At 41.6% G+C, this 21,411-nt stretch overlaps 1 protein-coding gene across 4 annotated transcripts in view; it reads right to left on the minus strand.

Moving 5' to 3' along the window:
• Positions 1-21,411, minus strand: part of SLC25A26 (solute carrier family 25 member 26) — an 85,530-nt gene that overhangs the window by 52,659 nt on the left and 11,460 nt on the right. For 3 of the 4 annotated variants that reach the window (XM_066558353.1, XM_066558351.1, XM_066558355.1), the window contains 2 exons: positions 13,944-14,048; positions 12,706-12,753 (listed from right to left, as the gene is read on the minus strand). The exons of the other annotated variant lie outside the window; for it this stretch is intronic. In XM_066558353.1, the coding sequence (XP_066414450.1) occupies positions 12,706-12,753; positions 13,944-14,048 (153 nt within the window). The remainder of the gene's footprint in view (positions 1-12,705; positions 12,754-13,943; positions 14,049-21,411) is intronic. 4 annotated transcript variants of the gene reach the window in all.

Below are 21,411 nucleotides of genomic sequence, written 5' to 3' on the forward strand. Positions count from 1 at the left end.
CATCTAGACTTATGAGCAAAGTGAAAAAACAAATAAGAGAATATTGGTGACAGAGCTGAGAATCCAAAATGGAATTTCCACTCATCACTTCAGGATGGAGTGGAAGCACTCAGAAAACATGCATATTTTTCAGAGCACTAAAAAGGTAAATACTCTGGGGAATATCACACTGTACCTACATAACTCAGGGGACTGTGGATGTGTACAGCTTTTTTACTTTCCCTGATGCAGAAGTGAAGACCTCTGCCAAGCAGGGCAGGTGTGGGATGAAGCTGTGCCAAGGCTACCAATGGTGAGAATTTCTTTCTGAAACATCATCTCTGCCCACACCTTTGTTAGAGGCTCTTCTGGTTATTATTTCTGGACAATGAGCTGCAATTTCCTTTGCTACCAAGAAATCACACAACTCTTTATAACCAGCTGAAAGGCCTGGGGAAGTGCAGACACCCAACTATTGCAAGTGGCTCTGACTGAACCAGGCAGCACCTGTGTGCATCTTTAAGGAACAGCAAATAGAGCCTGCCTGGTCATCTCCAGCCACTTGTCTGCTGGCTGCCACAGCACAGCTGAAACCCCAAAAAAGGTCAGAATGAGCAAAACCACTGGTCTGTACAGGATACAGCAGGGAAATGAGATTACCACATGGCACAGAGAAAATAAACCCTTGGTTCACTTGTTTTAGCTGAAAGAGGAGAGGAAGACACACATTGCCAGCAGGCTGCAGAGGATCTGCACCACAGGACATGGTCACTTCTGGCGTCACAAAGCAGCTGTTGATGTACTCTGGGGTGCACTTCACACCAGAGAAGTCTTTGCTGCTTTTCTTAAAATACAAAGAATGAGAGGAGCTCTCTTTGGTAGCTTTCTCTAGGAAATCTCAAAACATGAAGAGTTTTATTAGTCTGATCCAAAACTGGAACTAGTAGTCAGATCTACATGTAAAAGCAAAAGTCATGAATGCGTTTGATGTATTTTAAGCAAGACACTGAACCACAGTTGTTATTTACAGATCAAAGAAGCTCCAGCAGTGTCCTGAAACAATCTAAGTGAGAAATGCCAAAATCTGATTTCGTCCATGTGTTGCTTTGAACTCATAATTCACAGAATTGGTCACTATATTGAACTAATTATCAAGCTTAATGCGTGCCAATTTTGATGGCTGTGCTCCCTTATAAAAAAGTCAGGTCTGAAGGGAAGTGGAATGATATACTGGAAGATGTGAAGCCTTTATTGAAATCTGGGGAGGAAAAACAACCAATGTACCAAAAACATCCCTTCTTGCCAAAGCCCAAACATAATTTACTTTTCTAATTAGTTACTGTGACACAGATTAGCAAAATAAATAGTTTGCATTAACCAATACATTAAAAAAATAAAGTGGTTAATTCCTTCTCCCTCACAGGAAAAGTTTCTTGTAATGCTTAAGTGAAAAAATATCTACACAATCTAAAAATCTAATGAAGCCACATATTGTACGTGGAAGTACAACAATAATTTCACAGCACAGCCTAATACATTTAAATTAAAATTCTAGCAGCAGTGAAAAGAAACACTGAAAAAGTATTTCTGCAGGCAGGAATAGAGAAACAAAGTCTGTTCAGATATCAGTGAAGACTTAAAAACTACTTTTTTTGGCAATTACTTACTATGGTTGGAAATTATCACAAACACTGTTTTGCCAAAGAAGTGATTTCAGGAATCACACAGCTTAGGCTATAATTAAAAAGCAATCTTTGGGAAATAGGTTATTACCAGTATTTAGTAGCTAATTTGTTCGTTAATGCCTTAACAAAGCTCTCCTCTGATTGCAATGGAGGGGGAACAACTTCAAGAGGATTATTTGCTATTAAGACTTGTACTCAATTATTGAGAGTGCTGCTGTGCTGCAATTACAATGGCAGAGCAGTCATCAGGAAAGCTGGATGGATCCAGCCTGAGCTGCAGCCAGCAATTCCCACTTGCAGGGGCTCTGAATTTTAAGGATAACCTGCACAATACCCTCACAAATTTGAGAGCTTGCTGATTAACAGAGAGGTGCAAGCTCAGTCTGCCTCAATACCAATCACACATTTTATTTTATGGGGATTCCTCCCCCCCCCCCCCATATTAATTGCATTTGTGAAGGAGCAGTTGTGTCACTGCTGGAGTCTCTAGGTAACATTTTTCACCAAGATAATATGATACTAATTTGATTTTCCTTCTGACAATACTTCAGAAAGCATCTTCTGTCAAATTCTATGAACACCATCTTTAAGTCACATTATGGGAGATAAACACGACAGTAACTTAGAAATATATGCCAAGTATTGACAGGTTATAATTGACTCAAAGCTGCCACCACTTTTCACTGTCCCCTGTAATAGTTCCTGTTCTGCTGATCAGGACAAGGAATTCTACACCTCACTAACCCCAGATTTAAATTCTGTCCTGGGATCCATAACAAACAAACCTCTAGGTAACAGGACTGAGTTAAGAAATCCAAACTCGCCCATATTTATGAACTGCTTTTCCTGCCAATAATACACCTTCAGTCTCTTATTACTGTATTTCAATAGCAAAGACAAAATCAGGGAAATCAGGGAATACTTTTAACATGATAATTGAACCTGAGACACAGAGAGACAATTGAACCTTTCTGTGTAAAGGCTGGTTTGGGGAGCTGCTGCCCAGCTGACACAGGAGCTCAGGAACCCTTCAGCTGCAGAGCAAAGCAGAGAGGCCCATTAATCATATTTATCAAGATTGTCTACCCTGGATTTCATGCAGTTAGGGGAAATGTGCTATTCTACTTCAGCAACAAGGAGTGAGGCTAAAACAAACTGACCTAACTGCATGGGTCACTTCCAGAAATAGAAAGGATATCAGCAGCACAGCTGCACAGGCCAGGAGGCAAAATGCTGGGGTAAGAAACATCCACCCAAAACTTCTGAGGTATGTAGCCAGTGGCAAAACTAATAATGGCCTAAATTTTGCTTTAATTGGCATTCAGTACATTCAAGTCAGCAAGACAAGATTCAGTGAAGTGCCTTATGGCCTTGTATTTCATGAGCCTCCTAAAATGTTTTATTGCACTTCAGGATTTCATATCAGCAAAAGCAAGAAGGGAGCAGATAACCTCCCACTGAGGTATGAGCACATTATTTATTCTGATGCTCACGGAACCTTCTTCATTTGCCCCTCTCTTTTACATTAAGAGACTGAAATGAAACCACAGAACACAATGTACTGGCTGTTCTCCCATGGGAGAGCAGGGGTAATATCCTGGCTTATGATTCCCTCTCTTTTTGAGGCTTTGCTCTGTCTGAAAGAGCACTGAGATGCCTCAGTCTCCCCAGGACAGAAATCTAGCCATGTCACATATTGTGCATCACTAGCAGCCTTTAACTGGGAAGGATTCAAGCCTGGGACAGCCAGATCTGGCAGAGGGACCCCAGCACTGCAGCCATGCCAAAACACTCAGGGCAAGCTCTGGACCTGCTGGCTTTGAAAAGCAAGAACACAATTTTCACATATTCAACCAACATAATAAGAAAATGTGCAGAGCTTATGCTTTATTGGCTTCCATAAAATTAACAGAAAAATAAAAGTGAGATAAGAGCCTGGTTTAATAGCACCACTTCCATCTGCAGTACACACACACCAGGCCTGCTTTACCTAAGTTTCTATAAAAGTTATGAAAATCATGTTACCACTCTGCTCCACCTCCCACAATATGCAATGCAATATAGTTGCATTTCCAACTATATTATCACCAAGAAGTGACGCGAGATTTTCAAATTAAGGTGCACACCACATTGCCCCAAAAATTATAAATTTAGTTGTATTTTTCTTAGAAACAGATAAACTAAAGAAATGCAGAATACTAACAGATGCTGAAGTAAAATTTGAAATAGATTATACAGCCCATGAAGACTCAGCACAGATATTGCCAGGTGCTGGGATCAGACATTCTCCCTTCTCTTTTTCATGGCACATGGGCATTATTCCATGGGACAAGAATACACGGAGAATGCTACAGACCTCATATAACCTATTTATATCAAATAAAAACCTCACCAAAGCTAAAAAATAGGAGCCCATAAAGTCAGTCCCAAGCTAAACCTCACACAAGTGAAACTCAGCAGGGCTAGTTCCCAACATCAAATCTACAATTTCACATTTCAGATGTTGGGTTTGCTTTGCAGGCAGGATGAGGGGCGGGATGAAATCATCGATGCCCGGATCCCCGGGATGAAAGCAGCGATCCCAGGATCCGCGGGATGAAGGGGTCACTCCCAGGATCCCCGGGATGAAGGGGTCACTGCCCGGATCCCCGGGATGAAGGGGTCACTGCCCGGGATGAAGGGGTCACTGCCCGGATCCCCGGGATCAAGGGGTCACTGCCCGGGATGAAGGGGTCACTCCCCAAATCCGCGGATTTCACCCCAAACTCCGCCCGGGGTGCCGCAGGCGCGGTTGCTGCTGCCCTCTGCTGGCCGAGCGCGGGCAGTGCCACGGCCAGGGAGCCACGGGAATTCTCTGATTTCCCTTTTCCTGCCCCAAATATTTCCCCAAATATTTAATGCAAGGGTGAATTCCTGCCGCACTCCCGAGATTCCCCTTTGACCAAGCTAAGAAAGCTGTTTCATTTATTCCATCCGCTAAAACCAGCCTTTAAAACATCCTGAAGCAAGTTATGGCTTTCAGCATTTTCTCTTTTGAGGGGCACTTCTCCAGCACTCAAAACAGTGGGAGCAATTCCTATTTCCTGCTAGATAATAAGCAGGTAGTCTTTCAAAATAATTGAAGTATGATATGTCTTAAACACTTGGAAGAACTTTTCTTGTGGCACTCTTTCACAAATGCTTCTCTAGACATTCTTCCAATCCTTAGCACAATTGATAAATTATATGAGCTCTCTGCCATAGATCTGGTTTCTTTTTCACACCTTCACCATAATCTTTGGGTACAGATTCAAGTATCAGATTGCTGATTCTTCTAACTGTGCTTCTGTTTTTAGCAGGTGCAGAGAAACCAGAAAACAGTACCCTCAGTATGAAAAAACAGGTAAGTGCTATTAAAATTGACAGCAGCGTGATCCTGCAAGTGGAAGTCTTGCACTGTAAAATCATGTTTTGGTCTACTTCAGGCAAGAATTTCATCCTTGAAAAACAGTCCTGTACTTTCAGGAAATTGCTAAATTGCTTGCTGTTCCAGACCAATCACACACATTTACAGGACTAGTTGCTTCAGAGAGTCCAAGACCCTTGACAAGAAATTATTAAAAGCTATACCATATTTTACATATAGAAGTATCCCCATGTATATTTGTACATATTTTATATAAACATATGCCCTACACTTTCTGGGGTTAGAGAATTACCTACTTCAGCACACACATGCAGAAGTTGCTTCACCCACCAACAAAATGTGGCCTTCACCAGAAACAGCCCACCAAACCTCCACCATCAGCAGGATGGATCTACAACTTAGCAAAACAGGAACTGAGACCTACAGAAAGTATTTACACAGACAAAATACAGTTGTCCATGTTGGAATGCAGCTGAGGAATTAAAACTAAAAGCCACCACTCAGCCAAAAATTCAAACCATTGTGAAACACAGAAATCAAAACAATCAGTGTAGCAAACAGAGTTCCTAGGTTATTTAAAAAACAAAACCAAATCAACAAAAAAACCAAAAAACCAAAAAAAACCAAAAAAACAACAAAAGAAACAAAAATATGACAGAGAAAAATAGAACTTTTTCTTCATAGTATTATTTTCTTCCCAACTTATTCTTGCCCACAGTGCTGCTACCCACCCACAAAACACATTCCGACACCATGAATGCTGCATTTGCAGAAACACTTTAGCAAGCTGCTTTGAGAATGTATGGAAATGGTATCTTTGTTGGAAGCCTGGAGCAGGACATGCTTCCTGCAAGACTCTGCTTGCACCCACATTGAGCTGGAAAGAATCTGCATTATCAAATCACAGCCTGTGCTCTGAGTGCACATGGCTTTCCAAGTGGTTTTCTCTTCAAAGACCCCAGCTGCAAGGCTGTGGCTTTCAAAATACAGGAATACTCTGCATATATGGAATTCTTTTCATCTGAATAGACCCACTGATGTCAGAGAGGTGCACTGACTGTGTGCTCCACTGGTAAACAGCACATCCATGGCATCAAGGATGGCTGAATTCTGCTTCTGGCCAGGCTGTATGGACACTGCACCTGAGCAAGAGAGTGTTCAACCAGAACATCTTGCTTGTAAACATGCTTGACCGAAAAAAAGCCAAAAAACCCTCATCCCTTCCTCCCAAATGTCAAGGAATTTGCTTTAGGATTCTGCCCACCATTCAGGCGTGTCACAAAACCCATTTCCCACAACTGGTAAATTAGGAATACCAGGGTTATTTTGTAGTCTGTAAAATTCATTTACAGCTGCTTTGTGAGATCTCCATTTTCATCTCCAAGTACTATTCCAGCATTTGCAGGGAGAAGGTAATGAGCACAACCTACAGCAGCAGAGTTATTCATTTTACCCATTTACTGCTGTTCCAGGTCACAAACTAGGGTGTGCCTGAGGCCTTATCCCAGACTTGTCTCTGCTCCCACCCCTGAAGAATCCCCTTTAACCCTCACAGCCCCCTCAAAATGAAAACCCCTTGAATATTGATACCTAGGATGATAAAAGTGATACAGGAGCTGATACAACTCCAGTGATGGGCTCTCCAAGACAAAGTGATGTTAGAGTGGAAAGCAGGGACTTATTTTTCAACTTCCTCCCATTAATCCTGAAGTCACACAAGCTCTGCACAATTTTCCACAAAGCTCTTTAATCCATTTTACAGCCCCTGTCCCTTTCATGAGACTGCTGATGCTCTATATGGAAACACCCAAGCCAAAGAAATGCTGGCTGCTCAGTAAAAGTCAAAACCCAGTGTTTACAGCTCCTGCCTGGCAAATTCCTGGTTAAACCTAACCTATCTAGAGTCACAAAATAACAAAAAGGCAGCTCAGTTTTCCAGAAGGGAACAAAAGACAGATACTGCACATATTTCACTAAGGAGGATGTTTATTTTTCCAAATATTGTACTAAGATAGTGTCCTGTTTGCCTATTTCTATCGACATCTGCTCTGTAATACACAGAGAACGACAAAAGATCAAAGTTTTAATTGTGCAAGTGAAAGAATGTATTAATAACATTCTTTCTGTCCTACAGCAACAGAGATAAACTTAAAAAAAAAAAAAACCTCTCTAACAGCTCAGAGAACAGGATATTTATATAAAGATGTCCTAACAAAAGAAAAGCATGCACAACTACCTTAAATGGATAAACAAACTCCCTGTTTGCAGTGTGCCCTATTGAGCTCAGCCCTCAGAAATCCCCTCCAACCCTCAGTCAACGGGGTCAACATATCTCAGCTGGGTTTTACATTTTTATACAAACTCCCTCAGCATCCTTTGTTCAACAACCCTTTAAAATTAGAACTCAAGCAGGTGTGCCTTTAAGGCCCATTTTGCTGCTAGTTGCTTTAGTCTTCCTCTTCTAGGCAGTAAGTTGTTTAAGAGTATTTTGTTGTGGGTTTTTTGTTTATTTGTTTGTTTGTGGGGTTTGGGGGGGGGGTTGTTTGTTTGTTGGGTTTTTTTACTTCTAGCTCCTTCCTCATCTGCAAAGGCTGCACTGCAGGTCCTCCACAGCCCTTTTGAGAGACACCTTGTGAAAGGACAGCAGTTCTGTGGAACACATACAACAAGCAGTACCTCCTCCTCCTCAGGAGATGTTAGTTCTGCTTGGCTCTCTGGAATTTGCTGCTGTTTGTCACACTGCTGCCACAGCACCCTTTGCACTGGCTGTCCCTCTCCTCCCAAAGTTATTCTACCATTCCCTCCCTCCCAAGACAGCAGCAGTGCCTTTATCCACTCAGGGCTCTCTGCCTTGCATTTACTGAAGGGAAAACCACAAACCCCAAACCAACCCACAGCTGCTCTACCTTAAAGAGCTGGGACTGCCCAAGGTGACAGCTGGGCTGCCTCACCTAAACCAAAGCCAGGAGCATGTGGTCCCCAAGTGGGGTCAGGTTTGTCAGGAGTTTCCTTTCAATCTCAGACCTCTGAGATCTGAAACAACATCAACAAGTAAAGCATCACTGCCACCTCCACCTGAATGGAGGCCAACACAAGCAGAGCTTGAATTGTCCCAGAAAAGTCTAAGAGGACAAGTGTGGTATTCACAGTCTCTGAACAGAGAGAGGCATAATTCTCTCTCCCAGGATTTTTCCTGGGGAAGGTAGTGAGAAGCTCAGAGAAGAGAACAATTCTTATCTCTACTTGCTGCTCTTGTTGTTTTGCACATGTGGAATGTGGTTTGGACATTGTTTACCCCAAGTGATTTGTTAATTGGACACTGGAGAAGGTTGTTGTGATTCCTTGGCCAGTTGGGTCAAAGCTGTGTCCTGGCTGTCTGCAGACAGTCACAGGTTTTTCTTTAGTATCCATGTAGTATAGTGTTCCTTAGTACAGTATCTCTTTAGGATGTAATTTAGTATACTATTAGTAATATAGTAAAGCTGAATAAAGCAATTGTTCAGCCTTCTGAATCATGGAGTCAGAGCACATTATTCCCCTGTTTCTACAATAGACCAGCTCAGCCAGGGCTACCTGCACAGCAAAGACTGACATTTGAAAGTGACTCTCAGTCTCTTTCCAAGACATCTGTGAGTTACAGAGAGCCAGTCATTCTCCATCCCCTTTGTCTTAAAGAAAGTTTAATAATAATTTAGCTTCTTTTGAATCTACTTCCAAGCTAGAGGCCAGGCCATCTGCAGTATTTTCACAAGTGACAAACTGGATTAAAAGCACACAGAACACCCACTCTGGATTCATTCACTTCTTCCAAACCCTGGTAATTCAAGACAAAAGGGACACCAGATTTACTGAGAAGCTGCAACCTGCACACAGACATGCCAGTGAAGTAACTCACTGTACACAGGGAAAGGGACAAAGCACTTCCTTTTCTTTTGTGCTGTCCCCTCATTTACAAGAATGTCCTCTAAGACATCTGCTGGAGTCCTGTAACAGGAAAGGAAATGGAAGAGCTCCAGTGGGAACTCAGGGGTTTCTTTCTTTTTCCCATGAACTGAACATTATGGAATTTTAACAGATGTTCTACTTGGTCATAGTTAATAAAATGAATTATGCAGGAATTAAAAATCTGGCTCCATTTGCCTATATAAGATCTCAGCAGCAGAACTCCATTCCCATTTAGGAATTCTAAAGGATTTGCAGTGGATTTATAGTCTGCTCCTGCCTTATTATGAGATGGCTGGAAATTTTACCAGTTAACTTTTCTCTGTCGTGGAAGATGTGAATAAATTTACCTGTTCATTGATTGATCTTAGTAGCATGATCCAGTTTCCACAGTGCCGCACACTGGTACACTACAGCCATAGGAAGGGGCAATTCTCACTTGGATTTGCTTTGGAAATGACATCATGGGAATTCCACATCATTTCACAGCCTCTGATTTCTGCCATTTATTCAAAGTCTCATTGAGCAACCTAATAACCATACTCCCACTTTGTGCTTTATTACAAAAGCCTTCCTCTTGGAGCACAGATGTCTCTGTCAGGCTTCTGCTGCCAACAGAATGATGCACTGTACCTCACCTCCCCTTCCATTTTAGGATTAGTTCAGTGTAACTCCATCAAAGGAAGATGTAAAGACCAAAATGTAATGGAGATGTGAGAGAAGAGGCACCAAAAAGGTGAAAAGAGTCACAGCCAAAACTTTCAAGCCTGGAGGTTCACTCAAAGTTATTTCCAAAAGCATTATGTATTCAGCCATCTTCTTTCTCTTCTAATATCCATCTGCTCAGAAAACATTCTGAGAAGATGAAGGGGATAAGTCAGAGTGAGAATCAAAACTGAAGGATGAAACCTTGCACCAGCACAGCAGCTAAAGCCAATTACATGGAGCAGAGTAAGGCTTGCCTGAAAAGATCTTCTATACCAAAGCAAGAAGATGAGGCTTCCACACCACACTCCATTTATAAACAGATTTATTTTCACTGAAATTCAATCAACTGGCAGGCAGATCCCTGTCCAGAAATCTTCTTGATATAATACACAAAATTTTATCCCAATACAATAGCTAAAATTAACCTTTCTTAAACACCAGCTCAAGAACTTTGCCAACACAAGAATATAATCATCTGAAAAGCATCAATATTCCCAGCCTCTTCCAATTTTCTTTTAATGAAAAATCATGTATTGAAGACTCTCTATCCAAAAATTCCCACTCCATTACAACTAAACAAAGGGGTTTATGTAGGCAGAGAACCAAAGCATGTAAACAAACCTTGTAAGTATAAAAGTCAGCTGGAATTAAGTACCACCTGATATATGCTATGTAGCTACCAGGATGTGTCTAATAACGTATTAATATAGATTTTTATCTGAAAATAAAGACCCTAAAGGAAGAAGTGTACTCAAAGAGAAGGAAAAATACCAAGATTAAATGTCAGGCTTACAGCAGCTCCAACTGAAGGTGCAAAAAGCTGTTACTCGAGTGGACATTGCTTTACAAAATTTAGTGTCAGAAAAATGCAACAGTCTTAACAGTGTTAAATTCAAAGGTTTTTTTTTCTTTTTAAACATCGCCTATGATTTGCTTCATTTTTAAGAGAAAGCACATTTCATTTAGTAGTCACTTATTTCTCATTCTATTGGACAGATTCTTCCAAAAAGCAATACTTCAACTGAAATCAGTTCTGAAGGATCTTTTATGAATATACATAATGAAGAGGACTCCCATTAAATTTCCAACAAAGTGTTGCCATTTTGAGTAAACAAAGTTATCTCAGCAGGGTCACACACTGTGCCATGAATATGGTCTGCAAATTAATTACCACCCTGACATATGCCAAAACAAATTTTAAGGAGAATAGCACACAGTAGCATCCATGTGCTTTATCTACCTGTTAGTATGCAAAATCTGTACTCAATGGGATCTAAATTTATTCATTTATTCAGAACCCCTCTGAGAAATCAAAATGATTCGTATTCATTCGCCTTTTTTGCCCGTCAGCAAATGAAATCTGAGTGAATAACACGTTTAGTGAGCCAGAAAATAAGTACAGGACAAAGCTGTGGTGGGGGTTACATTTCAGAAAAGCAGGTGTCATCTTTGCACAAATAACTAATTTTTTAAACTCTTAAAACTGCTACAATAAACTGCAGTGCATTTGTCAGCACTTTAGGAACGCTAAGTTTGGTGTTTCTTGTTTTAGGTAATACCCATCTTTATTCTGTACTTGTAACAAGAGCTGGCCAACACAACTGTCCTGAAAACAGTTTTCAGCATGAAGCAAGGCTTCAAAAAACAGAGCTATTGAATGAAGATTAAAAAGCCTCTGCAACTGGCTTTATTATCAATGGCAACACAGACAACAGAACTGAGCCTGTGTTTAAAACAGAAGAGGGAAGATCCAAACCTACCTTTAGGTATCCAAACCTAACCTTTATTCACTTGAGTTACATAAGGAGACAAACCCACACAGCACATCCAAAATGTCCCATGGAGAGCCCCAGAATGTCCCTGGTGCCCTTCCTGGAACCCAGGCTGTGTCCAGCCCCATGCCAGGAAAGAATTCCTCCCTGTGAGGGTGGGGAGCCCCTGGCACAGGGTGCCCAGAGCAGCTGTGGCTGCTCCATCCCCAGTTCAAAGCCAGGTTGGACAGGACTTGGGGTAACCCAGCCTGGGATAGTGGAAGGTGAGGGGTAGAACAAGATGGGTTTTATGGTCCCTTCCAACCCAAACCTTTCTGTGATTTGATGTTTTCCTAGGAACCAACTGATCTCTCTATTTCAGGTACACATACATCATGCAATTTCTGTTTTGTCAAAAGATGATCTCCTGGGATCTGATATTGAAACAATTTTAGACAGGGAGTTTATCAGTAGGTTTTTCTACTTATTTTATAAACTCCCTTCAGTTCACACAGTATATCAAGCACTTCCATGACACTAATGCTGGAATTCACAGTACATTTATAAAAGATTTTAGTTTAGGAACTATTTTCTTCTGAGTGGACCAAAATATTTTTAGCCCTATTTTTTTTTTCCTAACAGTGAAATACTTCTGATTTAGAGTTAAGTAATGCCATATCAAATCTACAGACTGGGTGACTAAATGCATTTCTTTCACACATTAAAAAAAAAAAAAGAAAAAAATTAGAGAGAGCACAATCCTCTCTATATACAGATGACAAATAATCCCTTGGCATCTGCTGACGAATATATTTAAAGAAAGCCTAAATCTGTCTGTGCTAAACTTGGCCTGATGCCACCAGTTCACCATTGTTGGCATATATAGTTCACATGATGCAATCACAAGACTTGAGAAAGTTTCCAGTACTTTAGTTTATGGTTTTCCCATGTTAACATATACCTTTCCATCCTTTTTCAATTCAGCAGCAACAGAACTGGGAGACAGGATGGCAAATGAATTTTTGCACGACTCAAAGGTTTGCTTAGTGCTCATTATCAGTATTCTATTGAAATTACAGGCTGGTAACTTACCTAGAATGAAATAGGCTGGGATTTAGAGCTTAAGGTTAGAGCACCTGATCTCAGCTGTACTATTATCTCTTGTTAGAAAACTGAGGCAAAGGAAGCAATTGAAAAGAAACCAAAATAAAAGAGAAAAAGACAAGTGTTTTACCTCTCTTAATACGGTGCTTTTATAACCCCGATAAAGGCCTTGAATACCCTGTAAAGCAACAAAAGAAAGCATCATCCAGGGGGAATGAGTTTGTCAAAGACCACAATTTATTGGTGATTATGAGGCAAGCATTATAGCCCTAAAGTGTCACACCTCAGCTTCAAATTGACTGTATTGATTATAACACTGTACACTGTATTCCATTATTTACAGTGCTAGAGGGTTTTATTTTCACCTCCTTAGCCTTGATTCAGAGCCCTTATCAAGACAAATGTTTTGTATTTTTAACCAGCTGAAAATACTCAAAACAATTAAAACTCATTTTATAAGTGCATATAAAATTATGTTGTTTATTATTATAGGGCACTTAATTCAAGTGTTTGGCAAGGCTTATGGTTCTCTAGCCAGCTATATGGAAAGGGAAAAACATATGGTTTTGACAGAATCAGCTTTTAAAGCAGAATCAAGTCACAGAAGAAGGGTGCAGGGTTATCACAACAGTTTCCATTTGAAAGCAAATAAAAATCAAGTGGATCATTTGAAGGTCATATTTATGTCTTCCTTTCCCTGGGTTTTACACTTAGAAAATGTATTATACTATTTTTCTCCACACTGTTTTTAGAAGCCACTTTCTCTTATGGAACACAGCTTGAAAATCCCCCCTTGTGAAACTCTGCTAAAACAGAAATGAACAGGTTTTCACAGGAGGGACCAGCAGAACTCCTGAAAAGAAGACAAAGGCCCTTATTTTTCAGAAGTAACTAATACTAAATGAGCACTCATTCCCAGAACTCCTCCTGGCTCCTCCAGAGCCTCTCTGAAATCTTGCCTTTTGGTCACCCCCTCCAAATCCAGCTTCAAAAACTGGGAACCATTCACCAAACTGCACACAGAGACTCCATGTCCTGCTGCCCCAGACAAGGACTGTTTGCATAAATACAAGCAGAGCTTTGGAATCTGGAAGCTAAATCTTTTTTTTTTTTTTTTTCCCATCATCTTCAAATGTAGGTATCCCATATAAAAAGAGGAGAAAAAAGAGTTGCTTGAAACATGTCCCAGGTGGAGGTGGAGGCTTGGTTTCCTCAAACATAACATGCCAATCACTTTTAAGAGCAGAACAATAGATGGAAAAGTGCTGGGAAGGCACAGAACTGAGATAAAGTTGTAGGAATGCTTCTGGACATGTATGGCACTGAGTGGGAAGGATGAAAATGTTGAGAATTTTGCTCTGAACTCACCTCATGGTACAAGGTGTGGGAGAGGATCCGGAGAGTGCTGGAGGAAGGAGAAACCTGGGCCCTCTGCTTGACAACCTCGGACGGAACCCGGATGAGACAGGCAACCTGCAAAAGAACCTGGGGTCAGGCAGCCAGGGCTGGCTTCTCCTCATACAGCAAACACTCCTTCCCAGAACACAAACCTGGCAAATGGGGAAATCAGGTTTGTCATTATAGGGCTTAAAAGGTGTCCCATGAGCAGCTTCTGTATTTGTTCTGGGAGCCATGTACTTTCTGATCATAAAGTTATACTAACAGGAACATGGAAGCACCCTTGGCATTTTTAACTTCAAAAGCAGCAGTAGAATTGATTTGAGAAAATCACTGATAAAACCAAAATTTGAATCTATCCTGTCTGTTGGCAGTCACAGGAATTGACTGTTCCCCCCACGTTCACAGATTTAAAGTGGAGATTCAGGATTACAAAACCAACAAACTTCTTTCTTTGGTAATTCCTTTGTGCCCTCTAGTGATAGCAGGAGCCATTCTGATCAGCTTTAGACATGACATATTCCAAGGTTTACCTTAAAATACCCACCATGCTTCATTCAAGGTAAAGCATTGGATTGATCCCTTCCTGCAGAATGAATTTCCTGGACTCTACAGCTGGATGTAATAATGTGGCTGCTGCCACAAAGCTCCAGCTTTGCTGAAAAAAAACAGGCTTGGATTTTAAATATTCACCTGCCACTTTGGCTTCAGACAAGGGTTAAATTAAGCTTGTGTGCACATCATTTCACAGAATGAGGGTCCTGAAGTGTGGGAGTTACAAGCCTCTCATCTCTCTAGAAAATGCCTATTAATCAGCACTCAAAATTAGAAGCAGAGTTTGTCTTCAGTTGGCTCCAGGGATACTTAAAGCAGTGATGGGACTGGTGGCAAAACACTGCAGACCCCATAGGGCTTTGCCAGATTTTTAGCCTGCCTTGAGACCATTCTGTGCTGGGCTCAGGAATAAACTGTAGCTCCTAGACACAAAAGTGATCACAGAGTGCTTCAAGTGCAGAGCAGCCCAGGTGAAAGCTGTCCATCTGAAGGGGCAAACCAAGCAGCTAACTGGGAAATCCATGTGTGCCAAAGAAAGTACAGGAATTCACTGGAGATTGCACAGACACAGTAACTTGAGTGGTCATTTGTGGGTAACACAGTACAAGGTTTAGGTTTCATTTTCACAAAGACACCAAGAAAAAAAATCTGTTATCCTGTTACATTCCTACAAGTTTACTGGACAACAATATCCAAAAGTCATTACAAACAGATCTAACTCCATGTGCTCTTCAATTCTCAGGGTCAAAAATAACAAGTGACCCCAATCTGTCAAGAAAATAAGAACTGTCAAGTTTTTTTGATAGTTCAGCATAAATATTTATAGAACTTCATGCTTCATAACACTCCATGTCCTTATATTAGCTTTTTATTCCTTAAAAATACAGAGGCAGGAGGAAAGCTTTAAAAAGGCTGGGATGAAAACAATCTAGTCAATCAAGAGCAGACAAAGAGCTCAGCGTGGCTTCCTGACATCTGGGGTGCTGCAGTTTTGGCAGGAGAAGGGTGGCTACAAAGTAATGTCTCCATTTCCCCCTGACTACTTGGGGTGCATTTCATTTCAAATTAACTTTGATGTTCCTTCCATTTGAATCTGTGCTTACAAGGGAGTCTGTGGCTGCACAAGAACAAAAACAATGATTACACTGTGCTGTTCTGAAAGGAAATAAGGGCTCATGTCACCTGGGCAGTGCTGTCAGATTGCTTCCATAGGGCACTTCTGGAATTCAAAAAGCCACGAGTTGCAGCTGCCAACATCAGACTGCAGGGTGACATTTTCACTGTGCTCCTGAACTTACAGCCTTGTTTGTTCCTACACATGCACCTTCCTGTCAACAACAACCCCTGCAGGCTTTTGATGTGGAGAACAGGGCTCTGAAGGGAAGTATGCAAGATTAAGTTCACATGTATCTTATTAAAAAAGTAACAGCCTGGCTGGTGGGTGCAGAAGATCTCAATTCTACCTCTCTCTGATCCCAATCACTGCAGCACCTCCAGGTAATCCTGCCAAAGGTAAGAGAACACAATGCACCTCTCCAGGCTTTGCTTTCTTGGACAAGGGTGCTCAAGCAGCACCAGTAACACTGCACCTAGAGAGCCCACACTTCAATTTTCAGGTGTGAAAGTCATGAGCAAAGGCCCAGGGAGGGTGAGGGATGCAGTGTGCAGCTGTCCCACACTTTTACCTGCACCCACCACATGATTAACACAGACAGAACTCACACAGGGGGCCCAACCAGCTCCCCAGTCACCCAGCAAGAAATTGCTTTTGAATCTCTTGGCTGTTCACACAGCCTGTTGCTTGACACAGAGGAGCACAATAGAGCCCACCAAGCTCAGGCCATTCCTGCTGGATTTGGGGATGACCTGGTGACAAATCAGCTCTGTGCTGACCATCTGCAGAGCCATGAGGAGGGCCCAGCAGTGGGGGCTCAGCCACCCCAGCTGACATTAGGGCATCAGGCAACAGCAGCACCCCATTGGCTGGGGCCATGCTCATTTTCCCAAGCAAGCTCTGGAGCCAGGGGCTATTCCCATCTTTTGATGGGAGCAAAAAGACAGAATAAAGATCCTGGGAAAGTTCAGGTGCTGCCCTGTAATCTCCTTCCTTATCTATCAGGTCAGGTAACACAAAGTCAATGCACATGTATATACACCACAAGGGCAGGAAAACAATAATACTGAAACAAAAGGCTCAAGAATTTTCAAATTTAAGCCATATGGAAACCTGATTTTACAGCTACAAGCAAAGTTATTAATAGTTTACAGAGCAGGTGTGCAGAAATGACAATATTAGCATCTATACCTTTCCGGCTTTTTAATGCAATGACCACTTCTGAGCAAGAGAGTACTGAATTTCAAAATCCTTGTCTCAAATCTTTACTGGGTCAGAGGGTGACTCCAGTATTTAGACGAAAACCTAGGTGCACTTTTAATTTAATTTTAATTTACTGACTTGCATTAGCCAGTCGGGAACAAAAGCTAAAAACAGGTGTATTTCATTAACATTTATCTATGTATTGCTAAAACCGAGTATGTTGTGATTAAATTAAGGTAATTCCTTTCCTCTGTCAGTGAGGGAAAGCGTTCTAACTTTCGGGCACTCCTTGCACGAACCAACGCTGCCATCTCCTGGTGGATTTGTGTTGGAACCAGACTGTCCTGGCTGCTGTGAAGAATGACCAGAGCAAATAAAGTCTCCAAAGTGCCATGAAACTTTATATATACACCGATTTAAACAGTTTGTTCCAGTATAAATGTGGCCGTAGCAAACAGAAAATAAGATCTGCTGTAAATAACACCAGGAAAAAAAAATAGCACCTCCTCCCAAAGCCTTTCCTATGGGCTCACCTAAGTTTACTGGAAACACCTGATCTTAAAATTGGAACTTCTGCATAGGGGCCAATCCCACCTAAAGCTGGAGCAGCTGTTGAGAATCAGGCAGATTCATCTAATTCAGCACAGGGGTACCCAGCACTTTTCTTTGTATAATAAAAAAGAACAAAGTGGTCACGGTCCTGCTTACACAGAGGCTCAGTGCAAAGGGACAATGCCAACATCTTCAGAAAAGAACACAACAACTCCTGGTCTTCTGTGCTATATTATGATCCAAATATTAACATATCTTATTTGGATTAACAGCCTTTTCCTTCCACCCTCTGTGCTCCAGGAAAAGTGTCTTCCCCCTGGCTGGATTTGTAGGGTTTGGTAGAGAATCAAAGATAACACAGAGATTTGTTTTTAGGCACCTCCACTCCAGTTTGACCACTAACCCTGTGAGCTGGGCACAAGGTGTATCCAGGAGCATTTGGAAGAGGACAGAGCAGGTGCCACAATGGCTGTTAAGGGCTTAGGCTGGGCATTTAAGCTGGGCTGGTGCACAGGTTTAAGCACAGTTTTCCTCAGAAGCAGGGACACAGCTGGTACAACACTTTGAGCTCTGCAGCTCTAGGGAGAGCAGCTTGAGGAAGCATTTATCTCATTTTTCTCCTCCTGCAGCACCCTGCACAGCTGATGATCTGACTCACACACTCCCAAAAGCTCCCACAGCCATCGAGTCTGAGCACTTGTTATCTTTAATAAGAGACAGGCATTAGCCCTGCTGTAAACCCACTGCAGCAAGAGCCTCGTTTGTGGCACCTGGTGAGCTCCTGGCTAATGAGCTGGACTGTTCTCTGCACTGAGCTTAGGTGAGCATCAAGACCAAATATTTTTCCACTTATTAATTAGCCAGCCATTCTGCTCCATGGCAGGAGAAGGGCAGTGTGAGGACAAAGACCTGCTAAGGAATTTGTGAGTGGCTGGTGATTTAGGAACCTGCACTCAGTGACTCTGAGCAAATCTCTGGCTTGCATAGATCAGCCTACATGAAAATTTAGTACAGAAACATGGAGTAAACTCCAGAAATCTTTTCTTTTGATGCAGTTTTAAACCCTTTAGAACCATTTCCTAAAGGATTTTAATATTTAAAGTTCTCAACGGGATGTTAGTTTTAAGGACTTTATCTGTCTAGGTAGGCTGGGAAGCTTTAATTGATGTTCACCATACCAGTTAAATACTTAACACAAAATATGCCTGGGGACGGTTTCTCTTAAATTTCATTTGCATAAGTTTATTCCTAATCAAATAAAAATACAATTGATGACACTATAAAATTTTGCATCCAGAGAGCAGAAACTTCAGGCTAAACCTCCCAATACCTGTGCAAGATAATCACTAACCCATTAGGGAGGAAAAGCTGCTGCACAAAAATGACAACAACAAAGATGCTATGATTTATCAAAGGACATATGTTTAGGCTGCAGTCAATCTGCTAACAAAATCCTAATCTCTCACCCCATTTCTGAAGGTCAGAAGGATTGCCTGCTGAACAGAATGTAAAATAAGCAAGAAAAATAGAACAACTCTAAGACCCTGTTCAAAGAGAAGCAGCAATAAATTGGGGTTTTGGGGTTTTTAAGTGTAACCTGCATTAGCCCTGACCATACTGCTGCAGACAAAAGTTACCTTGGAGCTCAAGTTTGCTTTTTTGTTTCTGGGTTTTTTTTAATATAAAAAAAAAGCTGCTTCCCAAATAGATTAATATGTCATAATCTCAGTGTATCAGTTTCTATGTCAGATGCTCCCTTCCAAGTAGGAAGTTACTATTTTTAATCTGAAACATGAAAAATGTCCTTTTCCCTTTCTCAGATAACTGAATTATTAAAATAATAGTCAAGTTTAAAACTGAAAGGTCTTAAATTGCACTGATTTCCATTGGATCTGGAGAATAAAGGGGAAATTTCCCTCTTGGTTCACGTCAAAGACTCTCAACAAAACTTGAATTCAGCACTGCAGCTTTCCATGCCTCTCCAAACCCTGTAAATTTATGCTTGGTTCCTCAGCTCTCCCTGGGATGCCCCTCATCAACAGAAGGGAAAAATGACTGCAATATTATGAGATTAGCAAAGTATTTCATTCTCCAAATAAGTGGCTCTAACTGTGGTTAGAGCTCTTGGGTTGGAAACATTTGCTAGCAGGGATCATGAGCTGTGAGCTGCAGAGGGAAGATGAACTGCCTCACCCTTCCCATCACCAGAAAAATGAGCAGAAAAGAGGAGGAACGTGAAATATCCTCATATTCATATATATGATTTAATATATTCCTTGGACAGAGCACCTGAACTGCTGCAATCACAGACCCAAAACATTTCAACCACCAATAAACCTTCATCTAAATAACTGCTGCACTTTTGACCAAGACAGAACAAAAATACAAGTTTCTCTGGTCAGTAGCTCACTGTGGGTCACAACTGCAGCTGTGAACAAATCCTTCCACACGTGCTTGTCAGCAGGCTGTGCCAGCTGCTGGAGCACAGAGAATACAGAATGGAAGAGTTAACTCCTGTTTTAATGAGGGAATTGTCTCCAGGGATGACAGAAAGTGCCCCCTGCATGTCCTGTCCACTGTCTTTAAATGCCAGCCCCAGGGAAAGCGTTCACCTTCAGCACAAAGCCTCAGAATATGCTAAATCTTATTTTCCCCCCCCACAGCACAGAGTGCCCTTCCTGCCCAGTGAAAGTCAGTCCTGTGTAAAGCTGCTGGGGTCATCAACAGGTGACTCCACTCCTAATTTAAACCCCACGGAGAGAACAAGTTTTGACTAATGGGCTCTGGATGGGAAAGTTTAGACAATGCCAAGCTCTTTGTCCAATCTTTTCCTCTGACTGACACAACCAGGTCTTCATTAATTTAACTGCAGTTCCCCTGTATGCTGGCAGGAAACATTTCTTCAAAGAACAATCTCACCCAGCAAGATCCCTCAGATCTCAGCACCTCCCAGAGCTTAACAACATATTATTTCAGAGAGATAAGACCATTCACAGGGACCAAATGTCACAAGCATTTGGAAAACTGGAATTTCTGCACAAACACTTTCAACTTCCTCCACGTTCCCACCTTAGATGACTTTACCTGGAATCTGCAGAGCTGTTTTGCAGATTTATTTCATCCTGTCATTTCAAATCTATGACAGCTCTGTTTTATTATTTCCCAGAGCTGCCTCCTTCCTGCTTCAGAGCATCATCTGCAGCACCACACACTTGTTCCTTCACAATGGCCATCTTGGCTGAGCCTTTTCACCTCAGCTGCCTGAAATCCCCAGCTGGGATCATCCATCATTTCAGGAGCCCTCTCAGGGCTACTGGGCTCCTGCCCCTCTCAGATTTCCTTCCCCACACATGGCTCTTCAGTTGCCCAGATCCATTCCCAGCAAATCCTGCTGTGGGTTCCCTGCCTACCTTTCCTTCAGCTGTGTCAGATACACCTCAGAAAACTTTTGTCCTCCAGCACTGGGAATTTGTGCCAAGCTCTGTTCACAGCAAGGAGAAACTCTTATTCCAGTTACATCAGCTGACAGGCAGAGAACAGGGAAAGTTTGTGAAGCTGACAAGGCTGACACTAAAAACAGCTTTGCAGAAGTACTTCTCACTGCAGATGTTTTTAAAGTTTCTGTGTTTTGCGAAAATCAATTGGTCTTTTAACATTTAAGCAATGTAGGGTTTTGTTTCCTTTTTAAAACTAGACCTAAAACTTACCAAAAGTAGCCTGATGTTACACACCTCTTTGTACTCCAGCACAAACTGTGTCCCAGAGACTTTGAAGTTCCTCAGTACAATCACAAGCAGTTGGTTTAAACTCAACCAGCAAAATCAGGCAGCTGAATGACTTGAAAAAAAATCTTCCTTAACCTGGTGGATGCTTGAGTCATAAATTACTACCACATTTCAAGACAGAAATCCTTAAAACCTAAGAAAAATAGACCCTTAAGTCAATGTACAGAACCATCTGCATGATCCAATCTATTCCAGCAACACTTTCACCATGAAAGTCTGTTAAATTTAT

Source organism: Molothrus aeneus, chromosome 12, assembly GCF_037042795.1.
Source record: "Molothrus aeneus isolate 106 chromosome 12, BPBGC_Maene_1.0, whole genome shotgun sequence".
Taxonomy (NCBI): Eukaryota; Metazoa; Chordata; class Aves; order Passeriformes; family Icteridae; genus Molothrus; species Molothrus aeneus.